Source organism: Canis aureus, chromosome 9 (genome assembly GCF_053574225.1).
Source record: "Canis aureus isolate CA01 chromosome 9, VMU_Caureus_v.1.0, whole genome shotgun sequence".
Taxonomy (NCBI): domain Eukaryota; kingdom Metazoa; phylum Chordata; class Mammalia; order Carnivora; family Canidae; genus Canis; species Canis aureus.
The window spans coordinates 79,794,961-79,809,173 of record NC_135619.1 but is presented as its reverse complement, the minus strand read 5'-3'; the positions used below and the strand labels follow the sequence as shown (position 1 = coordinate 79,809,173).

General features: G+C 46.7%; 1 protein-coding gene across 1 annotated transcript; it reads right to left on the bottom strand.

Annotated features, from left to right (window-relative positions):
- Window positions 1-5,381: 5,381 nt before the first annotated feature.
- Window positions 5,382-8,036, bottom strand: LOC144319983 (disintegrin and metalloproteinase domain-containing protein 21-like). The gene is made up of 3 exons (XM_077908429.1): window positions 7,910-8,036; window positions 7,001-7,660; window positions 5,382-6,859 (listed from the first exon to the last, which is right to left on the bottom strand). Exons 1-3 carry the CDS (start codon window positions 8,034-8,036, stop codon window positions 5,382-5,384), a joined length of 2,265 nt encoding a protein of 754 aa, XP_077764555.1.
- Window positions 8,037-14,213: the final 6,177 nt, after the last annotated feature.

Genomic DNA, 14,213 nt, shown 5'->3' with positions numbered 1-14,213 from the left:
AGTTAAAGTCTAACAGTTAAAGTTAAAGTTTAAAGTTAAAGTTAAAGTTAAGTTAAAGTTACAGTTAAAGTTAAAGTTAACGTTAAACTAAAGTAAAGTTTTAAAGTTAAAGTTAAAGTTAAGTAAAGTTAAAGTTAAAGTAAAGTTAAAGTTAAAGTTAAAGTTAAAGTTAAAGTTAAAGTTAAAGTTAAAGTTAAAGTTCAAGTTAAAGGTAAAGTTAACGTTCAAGTTCAAGTTAAAGTTCACAGTTAAAAGTAAAGTTACAAGTTAAAGTTAAAGTTCAGTACGTTCAAGTTAAGTTCCAGTTACCGTTCAAGTTCCCGTTCCAGTTAAGTTACAGTACACGTTAGTTAACAGTTAACAGTTAACAGTTAAGTAAGTTAATAAAGTTAAAGTTCGTACCTAACCCGTAACCTACCCTAACCCTAACCCTAACCCTAACCCTAACCCTAACCCTAACCCTAACCCTAACCCTAACCCTAACCCTAACCTCAACCCTAACCCTAACCCTAACCCTAACCCTAACCCTAACTAACCAACCCTAACCCTAACCCTAACCCTAACCCTAACCCTAACCCTAACCCTAACCCTAACCCTAACCCTAACCCTAACCCTAACCTAACCCTAACCCTAACCCTAACCCTAACCCTAACCCTAACCCTAACCCTAACCCTAACCCTAACCCTAACCCTAACCCTAACCCTAACCCTAACCCTAACCCTAACCCTAACCCTAACCCTAACCCTAACCCTAACCCTAACCCTAACCCTAACCCTAACCCTAACCCTAACCCTAACCCTAACCCTAACCCTAACCCTAACCCTAACCCTAACCCTAACCCTAACCCTAACCCTAACCCTAACCCTAACCCTAACCCTAACCCTAACCCTAACCCTAACCCTAACCCTAACCCTAACCCTAACCCTAACCCTAACCCTAACCCTAACCCTAACCCTAACCCTAACCCTAACCCTAACCCTAACCCTAACCCTAACCCTAACCCTAACCCTAACCCTAACCCTAACCCTAACCCTAACCCTAACCCTAACCCTAACCCTAACCCTAACCCTAACCCTAACCCTAACCCTAACCCTAACCCTAACCCTAACCCTAACCCTAACCCTAACCCTAACCCTAACCCTAACCCTAACCCTAACCCTAACCCTAACCCTAACCCTAACCCTAACCCTAACCCTAACCCTAACCCTAACCCTAACCCTAACCCTAACCCTAACCCTAACCCTAACCCTAACCCTAACCCTAACCCTAACCCTAACCCTAACCCTAACCCTAACCCTAACCCTAACCCTAACCCTAACCCTAACCCTAACCCTAACCCTAACCCTAACCCCTAACCCTAACCCTAACCCTAACCCTAACCCTAACCCTAACCCTAACCCTAACCCTAACCCTAACCCTAACCCTAACCCTAACCCTAACCCTAACCCTAACCCTAACCCTAACCCTAACCCTAACCCTAACCCTAACCCTAACCCTAACCCTAACCCTAACCCTAACCCTAACCCTAACCCTAACCCTAACCCTAACCCTAACCCTAACCCTAACCCTAACCCTAACCCTAACCCTAACCCTAACCCTAACCCTAACCCTAACCCTAACCCTAACCCTAACCCTAACCCTAACCCTAACCCTAACCCTAACCCTAACCCTAACCCCTAACCCTAACCCTAACCCTAACCCTAACCCTAACCCTAACCCTAACCCTAACCCCTAACCCTAACCCTAACCCTAACCCTAACCCTAACCCTAACCCTAACCCTAACCTTAACCCTAACCCTAACCCTAAGTAGACCACTCTCTTTCAGCATACAGAAAGATCTCATGATCTCATGATCTTTTAATTCTTTTTGTATTTTTTCCTCAGTTTCCTTCTTACCATCAACTTGTCCTCTATGTCACTCACTCATTCTTCTACCTCGTTAACCCTCGCTGTTAGGACCTCTAGTTTGGATTGCATCTCATTTAATTGATTTTTAATTTCTGCCTGATTAGATCTAAATTCTGCAGTCATGAAGTCTCTTGAATCCTTTATGCTTTTTTCTAGAGCCATCAGCAGCTTTATAGTAGTGCTTCTGAATTGGCTTTCTGACATCGAATTGCAATCCAAATTTTATAGCTCTGTGGGAGAGAGGACTGTTTGATTCTTTCTTTTGAGGTGAGGTTTTCCTTCTAGTCATTTTGCTCTGTGCAGAGTCGCCAAAAACAAGTTGTACTGGGAAAAGTAGAAAAAGAGAGAAGAGAAAAAAGAAAAAGTAAGCTATAAAGGGGGGAGGAAGCATACAGAAAACAAAAAACAAGGGGGAGTATCATCTGATTCTATATACTGTAAATCCCTCGTCTTCCCCCTGGAACTTTCCAGTGCTGCTTGGTCAATAACTTGTTTTTCCCCTGTCCATCTACCTGGTCTTCTGGTGGGAGGGGCCTGCTTTGCTGATTCTCAGGTGTGAGCACCTGGGAGAGCTGCTCAACCCCCTGCCTGGTGCATGGCTCAGTGGGAATTGTTTATCCTGTTTATCCTGTGAGGCCACTGTGAGGTTCGGTGGAGGTTGTTTATCCTTTGAGGCCCCAGGAGGAACAACAGCTGTGGTGGCAGCCAGCTCTCCAGCCCTAGAGTCAGCTCCCGCAGTAACTACCACAGCTCCCCATCTGCAGGGGCGTGGATGCTCCGGGGGCGGCGGCTGCCAATCTGCCCAGTTCTGGCCGCCCAGCAGCAGGAGCGTCCTTGCGCCATCCCCTCCACGTGGATCCTCCATCCGAGCTGCCCCCAAGCTGCACCCGGCACCCCCCCCCCCGGGTGCCCGCTTCAGCCCTTTAGAGAGCTCGGCTGAGGCGTGTGGCACTCTCCCCGGGCACATGTCCTCTGTTAGTGCCCCTGGGAACCTGACGGCATCCCCACCCCTCCTGGGATCCTGCTCCAACTCCCTGCGAGCGCCTTTCTATCCAGGAAGACTGATGAAGCTCCTGCTTCTCCAAGACGTGGCCTTCCTGTCCTGGGGGCACTCGCCACGTGGCCTTAGCCTGGCTCCTGAGGGGCCCCTCCCCCTTGGATGGTTTTTATTTATTTTTTTTCCGTCTTCCTACCTTGATAGACGCGAACTCTTCTCACTCTAGCATTCCAGCTGTTCTCTCTTTAAATCTCAGGCCGAGAAGCGATGATTTTCAGGATGATTTGAAGGTTATCTAGGTAATTTGGTGGGGACAGGTGATTTGGGGACCCTACTCTTCCGCCATCTAGCCCCTCGTCCTCTGAAAATACAGTTTCAATTCAACCACAGTTTGTGGTTATGTAGGTAATTTCATGGGGACAGGTGACTTGGGGACCCTACTCTTCCGTCATCTTGCCCCCTCCCCTCTATATGTCCTCTTAAAGAACATTGTCCCGGGTCTGCCAGATATTGTCACCTAGCTTACTCTAACAGAATTTCCAAAAGGACATGCCACCGTTTTTATCAAAACAGCTGCTACAGGACAATGGAGAACATGGAAAAACCTGTGAATTCCAAGAACATGGATGCATTTCTATACATCATTTACTGCGATGTGTGTTCCCTGGTCAGAAATAATGCTGTTTGAAATATGTTAATGGTGGATAAAGCATTATGTAAGTACACATGCAGAAGTTTCATAGCAACAGTGCTTGCACAGAGGCACAAGTGTATCCAAGTGTCTATGGAACTAATAACAAAATACTGTCCCTGCATATGGATGAAGTCCAGTGTAACAGCGAAGCTACAGACCACTAGCAAGCAGAAGCTCCTTCCCAAAGCGCTTGGGTGATCTTGGTGAGGATGTGAGTGAGCCAGTCCAGCTGCAAGACATTTTGGGGGTTACTGGCTAGACCCCCAGACCCAACCGTCTGGACAATTGCATTGGGCATCCACAGTTGCTGTACTTAATTAAGGACACACAGACTATGGGCAGCCCGGGTAGCTCAGTGGTTTAGCGCCGCCTTCGGCTCAGGGCCTGATCCTGGAGATCCGGGATCGAGCCCCATGGCAGGCTCCCTGCACGGAGCCTGCTTCTCCCTCTGCCTGTGTCTCTGCCTGTCTCTTGCTCTCTCTGTGTCTGTCATGAATGAATAAATAAATTTTTTTTTAAAAAGGACACACGGACTGTGACTTGGTGAAGGATGAACCTTTACTGTCCACATGGAGGTGACAGGTGACTTCCTTGGCCATTGAGCACCCATTCTGTGGATGTGAGACCCTATGGCATTTCTGCCTGAACATGGAGTTTCAGTTCACCCCTCAATGGAAGTAGGCTCACAGGATTTAATAGGTACAGAGCCCAGAAGTGAGGGGGCACAATGACCCGGGAAAGGCTGATCTCCCTCCTGGGACCCCAGAGAACAGAAGAAAGAGCACAGAGTAGCAAGCCGCCAATTACACAAAAGGTGGAAGGGTGTTATACTCTATGTTGGCAAACCGGACTTCAATAATATATATCATTTCACAGGCTCCACTCTGGGTGGTGATTGTAAAGGCTGCCTGAGATAACCAGAGAAGGAATCACAGGCAGGTCCTTATCACGGGTGATGGGGGGGGAAGAGTGGGTGTGATTCCGTGTCTGATGTATTACAAGTTGAATTTTTCACTGCACCTGCTTAGCTATGGTCACTGCTCATCTCCCTAAAATGCAGGCAAGAGGAAAGGGAGGGAAGAACAAATAAACAAATATTCATAGGGGTCCCTCTGGATGGTAGAGGCAGTGTTGGGCATTTTTACTGTCTTTTATGATTGAGTTGATAGGGTGTAACCATCAGGACCAAGGCCCAGGGCTCCCGCATTCAGAAACATGCTTACCAGGGTGGCCCAGCTTACACTAGACGGTATCAAATCCCAGTCACCCTCCCCTACAACCCACAGCCACCCCAGTGTAGGACACGCAGTGTGGGTGGGGATAGCCCTCCATCGCCATACACCCCCTGTGGGACTGAAGCAGGGGAGATTACCTGGAGGGTGAGAAAAACCTCAGTGCTCATGGGCACAGGTTTGAAGGAACATCATGCATTTGCCCTAAAAGAACCTGGGGTTACCTCCCTGAATTCTGCAGCCAGGGACCTCAGCTCAAGGCCAGGCTGCTGACTCAGGTCTTCCCGACAGTCTCGAGCTCAGGTTGGGCTTTTACAGGCTTACAAACATGTGGAGAGGCCACCAACGTGTACTTTTCAAGATTTATTTCAGGCGGCTGGTCAGAGACCAATCGCGGACCTGGTACGAGAGCTCCATGATGTGCGTGGGATCCCTTTTTTCTCCTGCAGGCCCCTGGAAACGTGGATTTCAGCATGGCCACCAACTTGCTATAGTTTCAATCATGTTTCTGTGGGTTTCCAATAGCTGTTCAGGGGGCTGGAGGCTGATTTATGGATTGCCCTCATGGACTATCTGCTCCTTAACTACAACCGTCTTAATGGTTCTTACATTGGTGGCAACGCCAAAGAGGAGTGCGGCTATCAAGGCATAGATTCGAGCAAAGACCACTCTCAGATATATCACTGACTCATGACTTTGCCTGACTGCCCGCATTCTTCTGGGAGGGGGTCCACTGTCTGTGCTCCCACCAGCACCTCGATCAACGCACCGTGGAGGATCCCAGCCTATGTGGCAATGACAGTTCCTGTTGTTGTTGCAAATGCCCCTGTAACTGCATTTTTCAGGGATGCAGTCATAATTCAGCTGAGCTATAGTGCCATTGCAGTAGGTATTTTGACAGAACTTTCCATGAGCACAGGGAGTACCAGATCGCACATGACCAACATCATTTGTTCCTGTGCCACGATGTGAATCCAGCCCAAAACACCAGACCCCTGATATCTTAGACTGATGGAATCCCACATGTTCTTGCAACCGAGGGAGATGAGTGACATTGCTACACTGCAGTCTTCCACACTGAATGTCTTCTAGATTACAAGCCGTACTGGCCATTAACCTCTCATTTCTTCTGCAGTGTCCATATCTATCACCTCTTCTATTTATGGTATAGCATACATCTGCACCATTCACAGCATTTTTACCAAAGATTTCTTTGCAGTGCACAGAGCGATCAGTACAGTTTCCATGATAACAGTAGCCCACTTCAGTGCACGGGGTTCCATCTTGCATATAGAAATCATCAGGGCATGTCAAGGACCCTCCTCGGCAGTACTCCGGAAGATCACACACAGTTTGGATTGGTCTGCAGAGTGTCCCAGCAGGGGAATAGGTGCAGTTTGTGCAGCATCTGCCTGTATTACATATGCTTCCAGTAGTGAAGGTACAATCATTATGACAGCAGAGATTGCTATAACACTGTTTGAAGGAGCCACAGTCACACTGTTCAAGGGGATCCACTCTGTAGTTGCCACAATGCTCCCGAGTCAAGCTTCTATTAAAATACACCATTTCAGAGCTGTAAATACATTGAGCTACGCCACCACCCAGTATGTGCTGCATATGCATGAAGGAACAGTTACTGAAAGAGTCTGTCAGAGCAAAATAGTTGTTCATAATGCACTGGGACCTTCTCTGGCAGGAACAATAAGGATCGTCATAGTATACACCAAAACTTCTCGCGACCTTTTGTGCTCCTACAATAGCCAATATTAAATACTGTCTGCCTAGATATCCTAGCATGATGAGGTTACCACGATTGCAAATTGCATATGCGACAGGTTCAAATTCAGCATCCTGTGGCACATTTTTAATCATAATTATGGATGAATGTGGTGCAAGAAGTGCATACAAGTTGTAGACATAATATCGACCATATGGACTATCTGTCGGGTGATAATTGTTAAGGACATTTGGATCTCGTTGATTATATATAATAATGAATGCAACGTAATAATTTATATCAAGTCCTAAAAAGAATGTGTCAATCAAATTAAATACCGATATTAGAAATTGGGCACATTTAGACACGTTGTTGAACACACTATACATTGAGTGTGAACTTAAGGCAAGCGATTTCACATAACCATGATGAGATGAATACATCTTACTTGAGAGCCGCGTAACTACACTGGCATTTGCTTGAGAGAATAGGAGGTCTCTATCCTCCTTCAGTCCCAGTTTATAGGTAGGGACTGTTGCAATGCTGTCTGCCACTATCTGAGAAACAATGTGTTCAAATCTTTGGGAACTGCTGAGGGGCTTGATCTCATAGGCAAGGTCATCCAACTTCATGATACCTTCCAGTCCCCCATAGCACGTGTCCAGGGTGACCATGGAAAGAGGAATCTCCTCCAGGTAGCCGAGGTAGTAACAGTCAGGAGGGATGAAGGGGTAGTCCATCTGCAAGGCACCTTGGTCATCCTGAGTCATCACCAGCAGATGCCTGGACCAGAAGAGTTTCTTGCGCCGCATGTGGATAACGTGCCTCTTGCCCCCAAAGTGCAGGCTGTAGGAGAGCCAGCCTGGCATCTGGACGCCTTTGCCGCGGTGCAGCTCCTTCCTGGGAATGACCACCTCAGAGGAGACGTAGCGCCATGAGGGACGGCCTTGAGAACCCTGGGTGGGAGCCAGCCCTGCCCAGAGCACAAGCAGAAAGAGGAGCCCTCTCATGGTGTCTCGGCCCTCTGCCAGCCTCACGCCCTTCTCAGGGACATCTGGCAGTGAGGTAGATAAAAGGAGGACCCTCCGCACAGCAAGGTTTAGAGGATCTGACAGAACAGAGGACTGCCTCAGGCTGCCAGGTCCCTACACCTGGCAACCAGCTGTGATTAGGTCACAAACACCGGGTGTGGCAGAGGGTGGGTCTGCACATCAGTTCAGCTGGGGTGGATGTGTGAGGGGTGAGGAGGGGGTAGGACCCAGAGGCAGCCCCTTTCCCACACGTTCAGTCTTTCCTCCAGACCCTTGAATATGTGACATACGGTTATACAGCAATTACTTTCTCTACCAGTTCCAACTGCCATGGTTCCCCTGGGTCACGTTCTGTGCACAGCCAATATCGCTCTCTGTGGAGACCACTCCTTTCTCCTTCCTCGGCATGTTAGGGGACACGGCAAGTTTTACCAAGTAGCTGTGGAACACCATGGCTTTGTAAATTTACACATCTTATTCTGCTTTGCCAGCAACCTACAAGTTTTTGGATCCTTCTGGGTATTTTTGGAAGCCTCCTTTGTGCTCACTGAGTAAAACATTGCCCAGTTTTTGGTGAGGACTGGTAAGGTTCCAGGTTGTATTTTATTGTTTTGTCACTCCAGCTGGTAAGAAAAGAATATACTGCTGACCCCATGGGTGGCCCTGGGGCTTGCAGTCCTCTATCGTGGTTCTTTCCTGGCCTTGGGCTGCATGTGTGGCTGCCCTGAGCAGAAGACACAGGGATGGGGCTGCGCTGAGGCAAGGATGGTAGTTGGCACCTGGGAGCCTACGTGTGGGCTATAAATGTTCCAAGCACTGCGCTCCCTTGTGCGACTAGCTTCTCAAAAACCTTTAATGTCTTTAGAGTTAGAAAAACCTCACAGGTGTGCCCCTTTTGCTCATGTGAGTGGCCTCCTGAACCAAGCTCCCTGTCTTTCCAGTCAAAACTCATATCTTGAATATTGGCCTTGTCAACGATGGGCACCTATAATTTGGGTTCAGGAACAAAGAAGCAGAGAGTGGTTTGGCAGTTGCCAGCACTGGTGGGAGGGGCAATGGGGACTTGCATCTCTTGGGTTATGGTTTTATGTTATGCAACATGATTCTGTTCCAGAGGTGTGCTCCAGAACCCTGCACCTGCAAATCACAATAGTGTGCCTACAGGTACAATTTTGGTAAGAGGGTAGATCTCATGTTGTGGAGAAATTACGACCTACAAACTTAAAGGCAAGCATTCTGCTCCTCTCATGATAGTGTGCTAAGCTCCATGTACATGCTGTCTACTGAAAGCGTGAAAGTACTCCTAATGAAGTGCTTGGACAGTTTGTATACTCACCCATCATCAGATGGGGCAGCTGCAAATAGGTTCTTCCATTCCATCATTTGCCTTTTCCATTCTTTTTTTTCTGTTCTTTTTTTGATGTATTTTTATTGGAGTTTGATTTGCCAACATATATTATTTTTTTAATAATAAATTTATTTTTTATTGGTGTTCAATTTGCCAACATACAGAATAACACCCAGTGCTCATCCCGTCAAGTGCCCCCCTCAGTGCCAGTCACCCACTCACCCCCACCCCCGCCCTCCTCCCCTTCCACCACCCCTAGTTCCTTTCCCAGAGTTAGGAGTCTTCCATGATCTGTCTCCCTTTCTGGTATTTCTTATCCATTTCTTCTCCCTTCCCTTATATTCCCTTTCACTATTATTTATATTCCCCAAATGAATGAGACCATATAATGTTTGTCCTTCTCCGGTTGACTTATTTCACTCAACATAATACCCTCCAGTTCCATCCACGTCGAAGCAAATGGTGGGTATTTGTAATTTCTTTTTTTTTATTTTTTAAAGATTTTATTTATATATTCATAGAGACAGTGAGAGAGAGAGAGAGAGAGAGAGAGAGAGGCAGAGACACAGGCAGAGGGAGAAGCAAGCATCATACAGAGAGCCTCACGTGGGACTCGATCCGGGGTCTCCAGGATCACGTCCTGGGTTCCAGGTGGCGCCAAACCGCTGCGCCACTGGGGCTGCCCATATTTGTCATTTCTATGGCTGAGTAATATTCCATTGTATACATAAACCACATCTTCTTTATCCATTCATCTTTCGATGGACACCGAGGCGACTTCCACATTTTGGCTATTGTGGACATTGCTGCTAAAAACATCGGGATGCATGTGTCCCGGTGTTTCATTGCATCTGTATCTTTGGGGTAAATCCCCAACAGTGCAATTGCTGGGTCGTTGGGCAGGTCTATTTTTTTTAATAAATTAACTTTTTATTGGTGTTCATTTTGCCAACATACTGAATAACACCCAGTGTTCATCCCCTCAAGTGCCCCCCCCGTGCCCGTCACCCATTCACCCCAACCCGCCCTCCTCCCCTTCCACCACCCCTAGTTCGTTTTCCAGAGTTAGGAGTGTCTACGTTCTGTCTCCCTTCTGATATTTCCTACACATTTCTTCTCCCTTCCTTTATATTCCCTTTCACTATTATTTATATTCCCCAAATGAATGAGAACATACACTGTTTGTCCTTCTCCGATTGACTTACTTCACTCAGCATAATACCCTCCAGTTCCATCACGTTGATGCAAATGATGGGTATTTGTCGTTTCTAATGGCTGAGTAAAACTCCATTGTATACATAAACCACAGCTTCTTTACCCATTCATCTTTTTTTTAATTTATTTTTTTTATTGGTGTTCAATTTACTAACATACAGAATAACACCCAGTGCCCGTCACCCATTCACTCCCACCCCCCGCCCTCCTCCCCTTCTACCACCCCTAGTTCGTTTCCCAGAGTTAGCAGTCTTTACGTTCTGTCTCCCTTTCTGATATTTCCCACACATTTCTTCTCCCTTCCCTTATTTACCCTTTCACTATTATTTATATTCCCCAAATGAATGAGAACATATAATGTTTGTCCTTCTCCGACTGACTTACTTCACTCAGCATAATACCCTCCAGTTCCATCCACGTTGAAGCAAATGGTGGGTATTTGTCATTTCTAATAGCTGAGTAATATTCCATTGTATACATAAACCACAGCTTCTTTATCCATTCATCTTTCGATGGACACCGAGGCTCCTTCCACAGTTTGGTTATTGTGGACATTGCTGCTATAAACATCGGGGTGCAGGTGTCCCGGCGTTTTGTTGCATCTGAATCTTTGGGGTAAATCCCCAACAGTGTAATTGCTGGGTCGTAGGGCAGGTCTATTTTTAACTCTTTGAGGAGCCTCCACACAGTTTTCCAGAGTGGCTGAACCAGTTCACATTCCCACCAACAGTGTAAGAGGGTTCCCTTTTCTCCGCATCCCCTCCAACATTTGTGGTTTCCTGCCTTGTTAATTCTCCCCATTCTCACTGGTGTGAGGTGGTATCTCATTGTGGTTTTGATTTGTATTTCCCTGATGGCAAGTGATGCAGAGCATTTTCTCATATGCATGTTGGCCATGTCTATGTCTTCCTCTGTGAGATTTCTGTTCATGTCTTTTGCCCATTTCATGACGGGATTGTTTGTTTCTTTAGTGTTGAGCTTAATAAGTTCTTCATAGATCTTGGAAACTAGCCCTTTATCTGATCCGTCATTTGCAGATATCTTCTCCCATTCTGTAGGTTGTCTTTGAGTTTTGTTGACTGTATCCTTTGCTGTGCAAAAGCTTCTTATCTTGATGAAGTCCCAATAGTTCATTTTTGCTTTTGTTTCTTTTGCCTTCGTGGATGTATCTTGCAAGAAGTTGCTGTGGCCAAGTTCAAAAAAGTCTGTTGCCTGTGTTCTCCTCTAGGATTTTGATGGAATCTTGTCTCACATTTAGATCTTTTATCCGGAAGAGGGGCAAGATGGCAGAAGAGTAGGGTCCCCAAATCACCTGTCCCCACCAAATTACCTAGATAACCTTCAAATCATCCTGAAAATCTACGAATTCGGCCTGAGATTTAAAGAGAGAACAGCTGAAAAGCTACAGTGAGAAGAGTTCATGCTTCTATCAAGGTAGGAAGATGGGGAAAAAGAAATAAAGAAACAAAAGTCATCCAAGGGGGAGGGGCCCCTTGAGGAGCTGGGCTAAGGCCGCCGGGGTGACTGCCCCCAGGACAGGAGAGCCCCGTCCCAGAGAAGCAGGAGCTTCAACAATCTTCCCAGCTAGAAAGGCGCCCACGGGGAGTTAGAGCAGGACCCCAGGAGGGCGGGGATGCCCTCAGGTTCCCTGGGACACTAGCAGACACCTGCGCCCTGGGGAGAGTGCACCGAGATCCCTAAGGGCTGCAGCGTGCACACATTGACCCCAGAGCAGCTCCAAGGGGCTCGGGAGGCGGCTCCACAGGAGGGGGCTGTGTGGCTCCAGGAGCAGCTCGGCGGCAGCGGCTCCAGCAGAGGAAGAGGCTCTGTGTGAAGGGGGCTGCACGGCTCAGGGACCAGCTCGGAGGGGCTTGGGTGGAGGCTCCACCGAGAGGCGGCTGCATGGCTGGGAGCGTGAATTCAACAGCGAAGGCTGGGAGCACTGGGCGCTGGGGCACAGCCCAGGATCCGGCCTCCCCCGCGACAGGCAGAGGTCAGGAGGGCCCAGGACAGCAAGGACGCTCCTGACCTTGAGCTGAGCAGATCAGCGGCCCCACCCCGGAGCCTCCAGGCCCTGCAGACTGAGAGCTCTGTAGATACTGCAGGGGCTGAATCCAGGTTTCCAGAGCTGCTGCAGCCACTGGGGTTGTTCCTCCAGGGGCCTCACGGGGTAAACAACCCCCACTGAGCCCTGCACCAGGCAGGGGGCAGAGCAGCTCCCCCAAGTGCTCACACCTGAAAATCAGCACAACAGGCCCCTCCTCCAGAAGACCAGCTAGACAGACAAGTTCCAAGGGAAGTCAAGGGACTTAAAGTATGCAGAATCAGAAGATACTCCCCCGTCCATTTTTTTTTGATTTCTGATTGTTTCCCCCAACCTTTCACCTTTCTTTCTTTTTCTTTCTCTTTTTCTTCTCTTTTTTCCTTTTTCTTTTTCTCTTTTCTTTCCTTCTCTCTCTCTTTTTCTCCTTTTCCCAATACAACTTGTTTTTGGCCACTCTGCACTGAGCAAATGACTAGAAGGAAAACCTCACCTCAAAAGAAAGAATCAGAATCAGTCCTCTCTCCCACACAGTTACAAAATCTGGATTACAATTCAATGTCAGAAAGCCAATTCAGAAGCACTATTATACAGCTACTGGTGGCTCTAGAAAAAAACATAAAGGACTCAAGAGACTTCATGACTGCACAATATAGATCCAATCAGGCAGAAATTAAAAATCAATTGAAAGAGATGCAATCCAAACTAGAGTCCTAATGACGAGGATTAACGAGGTGGAAGAACAAGTGAGTGACATAGAAGACAAGTTGATGGCAAAGAGGGAAACTGAGGAAAAAAGAGACAGACAATTAAAAGACCATGAAGACAGATTAAAGGAAATAAACGATTGCCTGAAGAAGAAAAACCTACGTTTAATTGGCGTTCCCGAGGGCGCCGAAAGGGCCAGAGGGCCAGAATATGTATTTGAACAAATCATAGCTGAAAACATTCCACACCTGGGAAGGGAAACAGGCATTCAGATCCAGGAAATAGAGAGATTTCCCCCGCTAAAATCCATAAAAACCGTTCAAGACCTCGACATTTAATAGTGAAACTTGCAAATTCCAAAGATAAAGAGAAGATCCTTAAAGCAGCAAGACACAAGAAATCCCTGACTTTTATGGGGAGGAATATTAGGGTAACAGCAGACCTCTCCACAGAGACCCAGCAGGCCAGAAAGGGCTGGCAGGATATATTCAGGGTCCTAGATGAGAACATGCAACCAAGAATACTTTATCCAGCAAGGCTCTCATTCAAAATGGAAGGAGAGATAAAGAGCTTCCAAGACAGGCAGGAACTGAAAGAATATGTGACCTCCAAACCAGCTCTGCAAGAAATTTTAAGGGGGACTCTTAAACTTCCTCTTTAAGAAGAAGTTCAGTGGGACAATCCACAAAAACAAGGACTGAATAGATATCATGATGACACTAATCTCATATCTGTCGATAGTAACTCTGAACGTGAATGGACCTAATGACCCCATCAAAAGGCGCAGGGTTTCAGACTGGATAAAAAAGCAGGACCCATCTATTTGCTGTCTACAAGAGACTCATTTTAGACAGAAGGACACCTACAGCCTGAAAATAAAAGGTTGGAGAACCATTTACCATTCAAATGGTCCTCAAAAGAAAGCAGGGGTAGCCATCCTTATATCAGATAAACTAAAATTTACCCCAAAGACTGTAGTGAGACATGAAGAGGGACACTATCTCATACTTAAAGGATCTATCCAACAAGAGGACTTAACAATCCTCTATATATATGCTGCGAATGTGGGAGCTGCCAAATATTTAAACCAATTAATAACCAAAGTGAAGAAATAATTAGATAATAATACACTTATACTTGGTGACTTCAATCTAGCTCTTTCTACCCTCGATAGGTCTTCTAAGCACAACATCTCCAAAGAAACGAGAGCTTTAAGTGATACACTGGACCAGATGGATTTCACAGATATCTACAGAACTTTACATCCAAACTCAACTGAATACACATTCTTCTCAGGTGCACATGGAACTTTCTCCAG

Coding starts and splice junctions, on each gene's coding strand:
- LOC144319983 (XM_077908429.1), bottom strand. CDS start 8,036: ATGGTGTTCCACAGCTACTTGGTAAAACTTGCCGTGTCCCCTAACATG. Junction 7,661..7,909: donor GACCCAGGGGAACCATGGCA/GTTGGAACTGGT, acceptor CTGTTCTGTCAG/ATCCTCTAAACCTTGCTGTG. Junction 6,860..7,000: donor TGTAGTTACGCGGCTCTCAA/GTAAGATGTATT, acceptor CATTCTTTTTAG/GACTTGATATAAATTATTAC.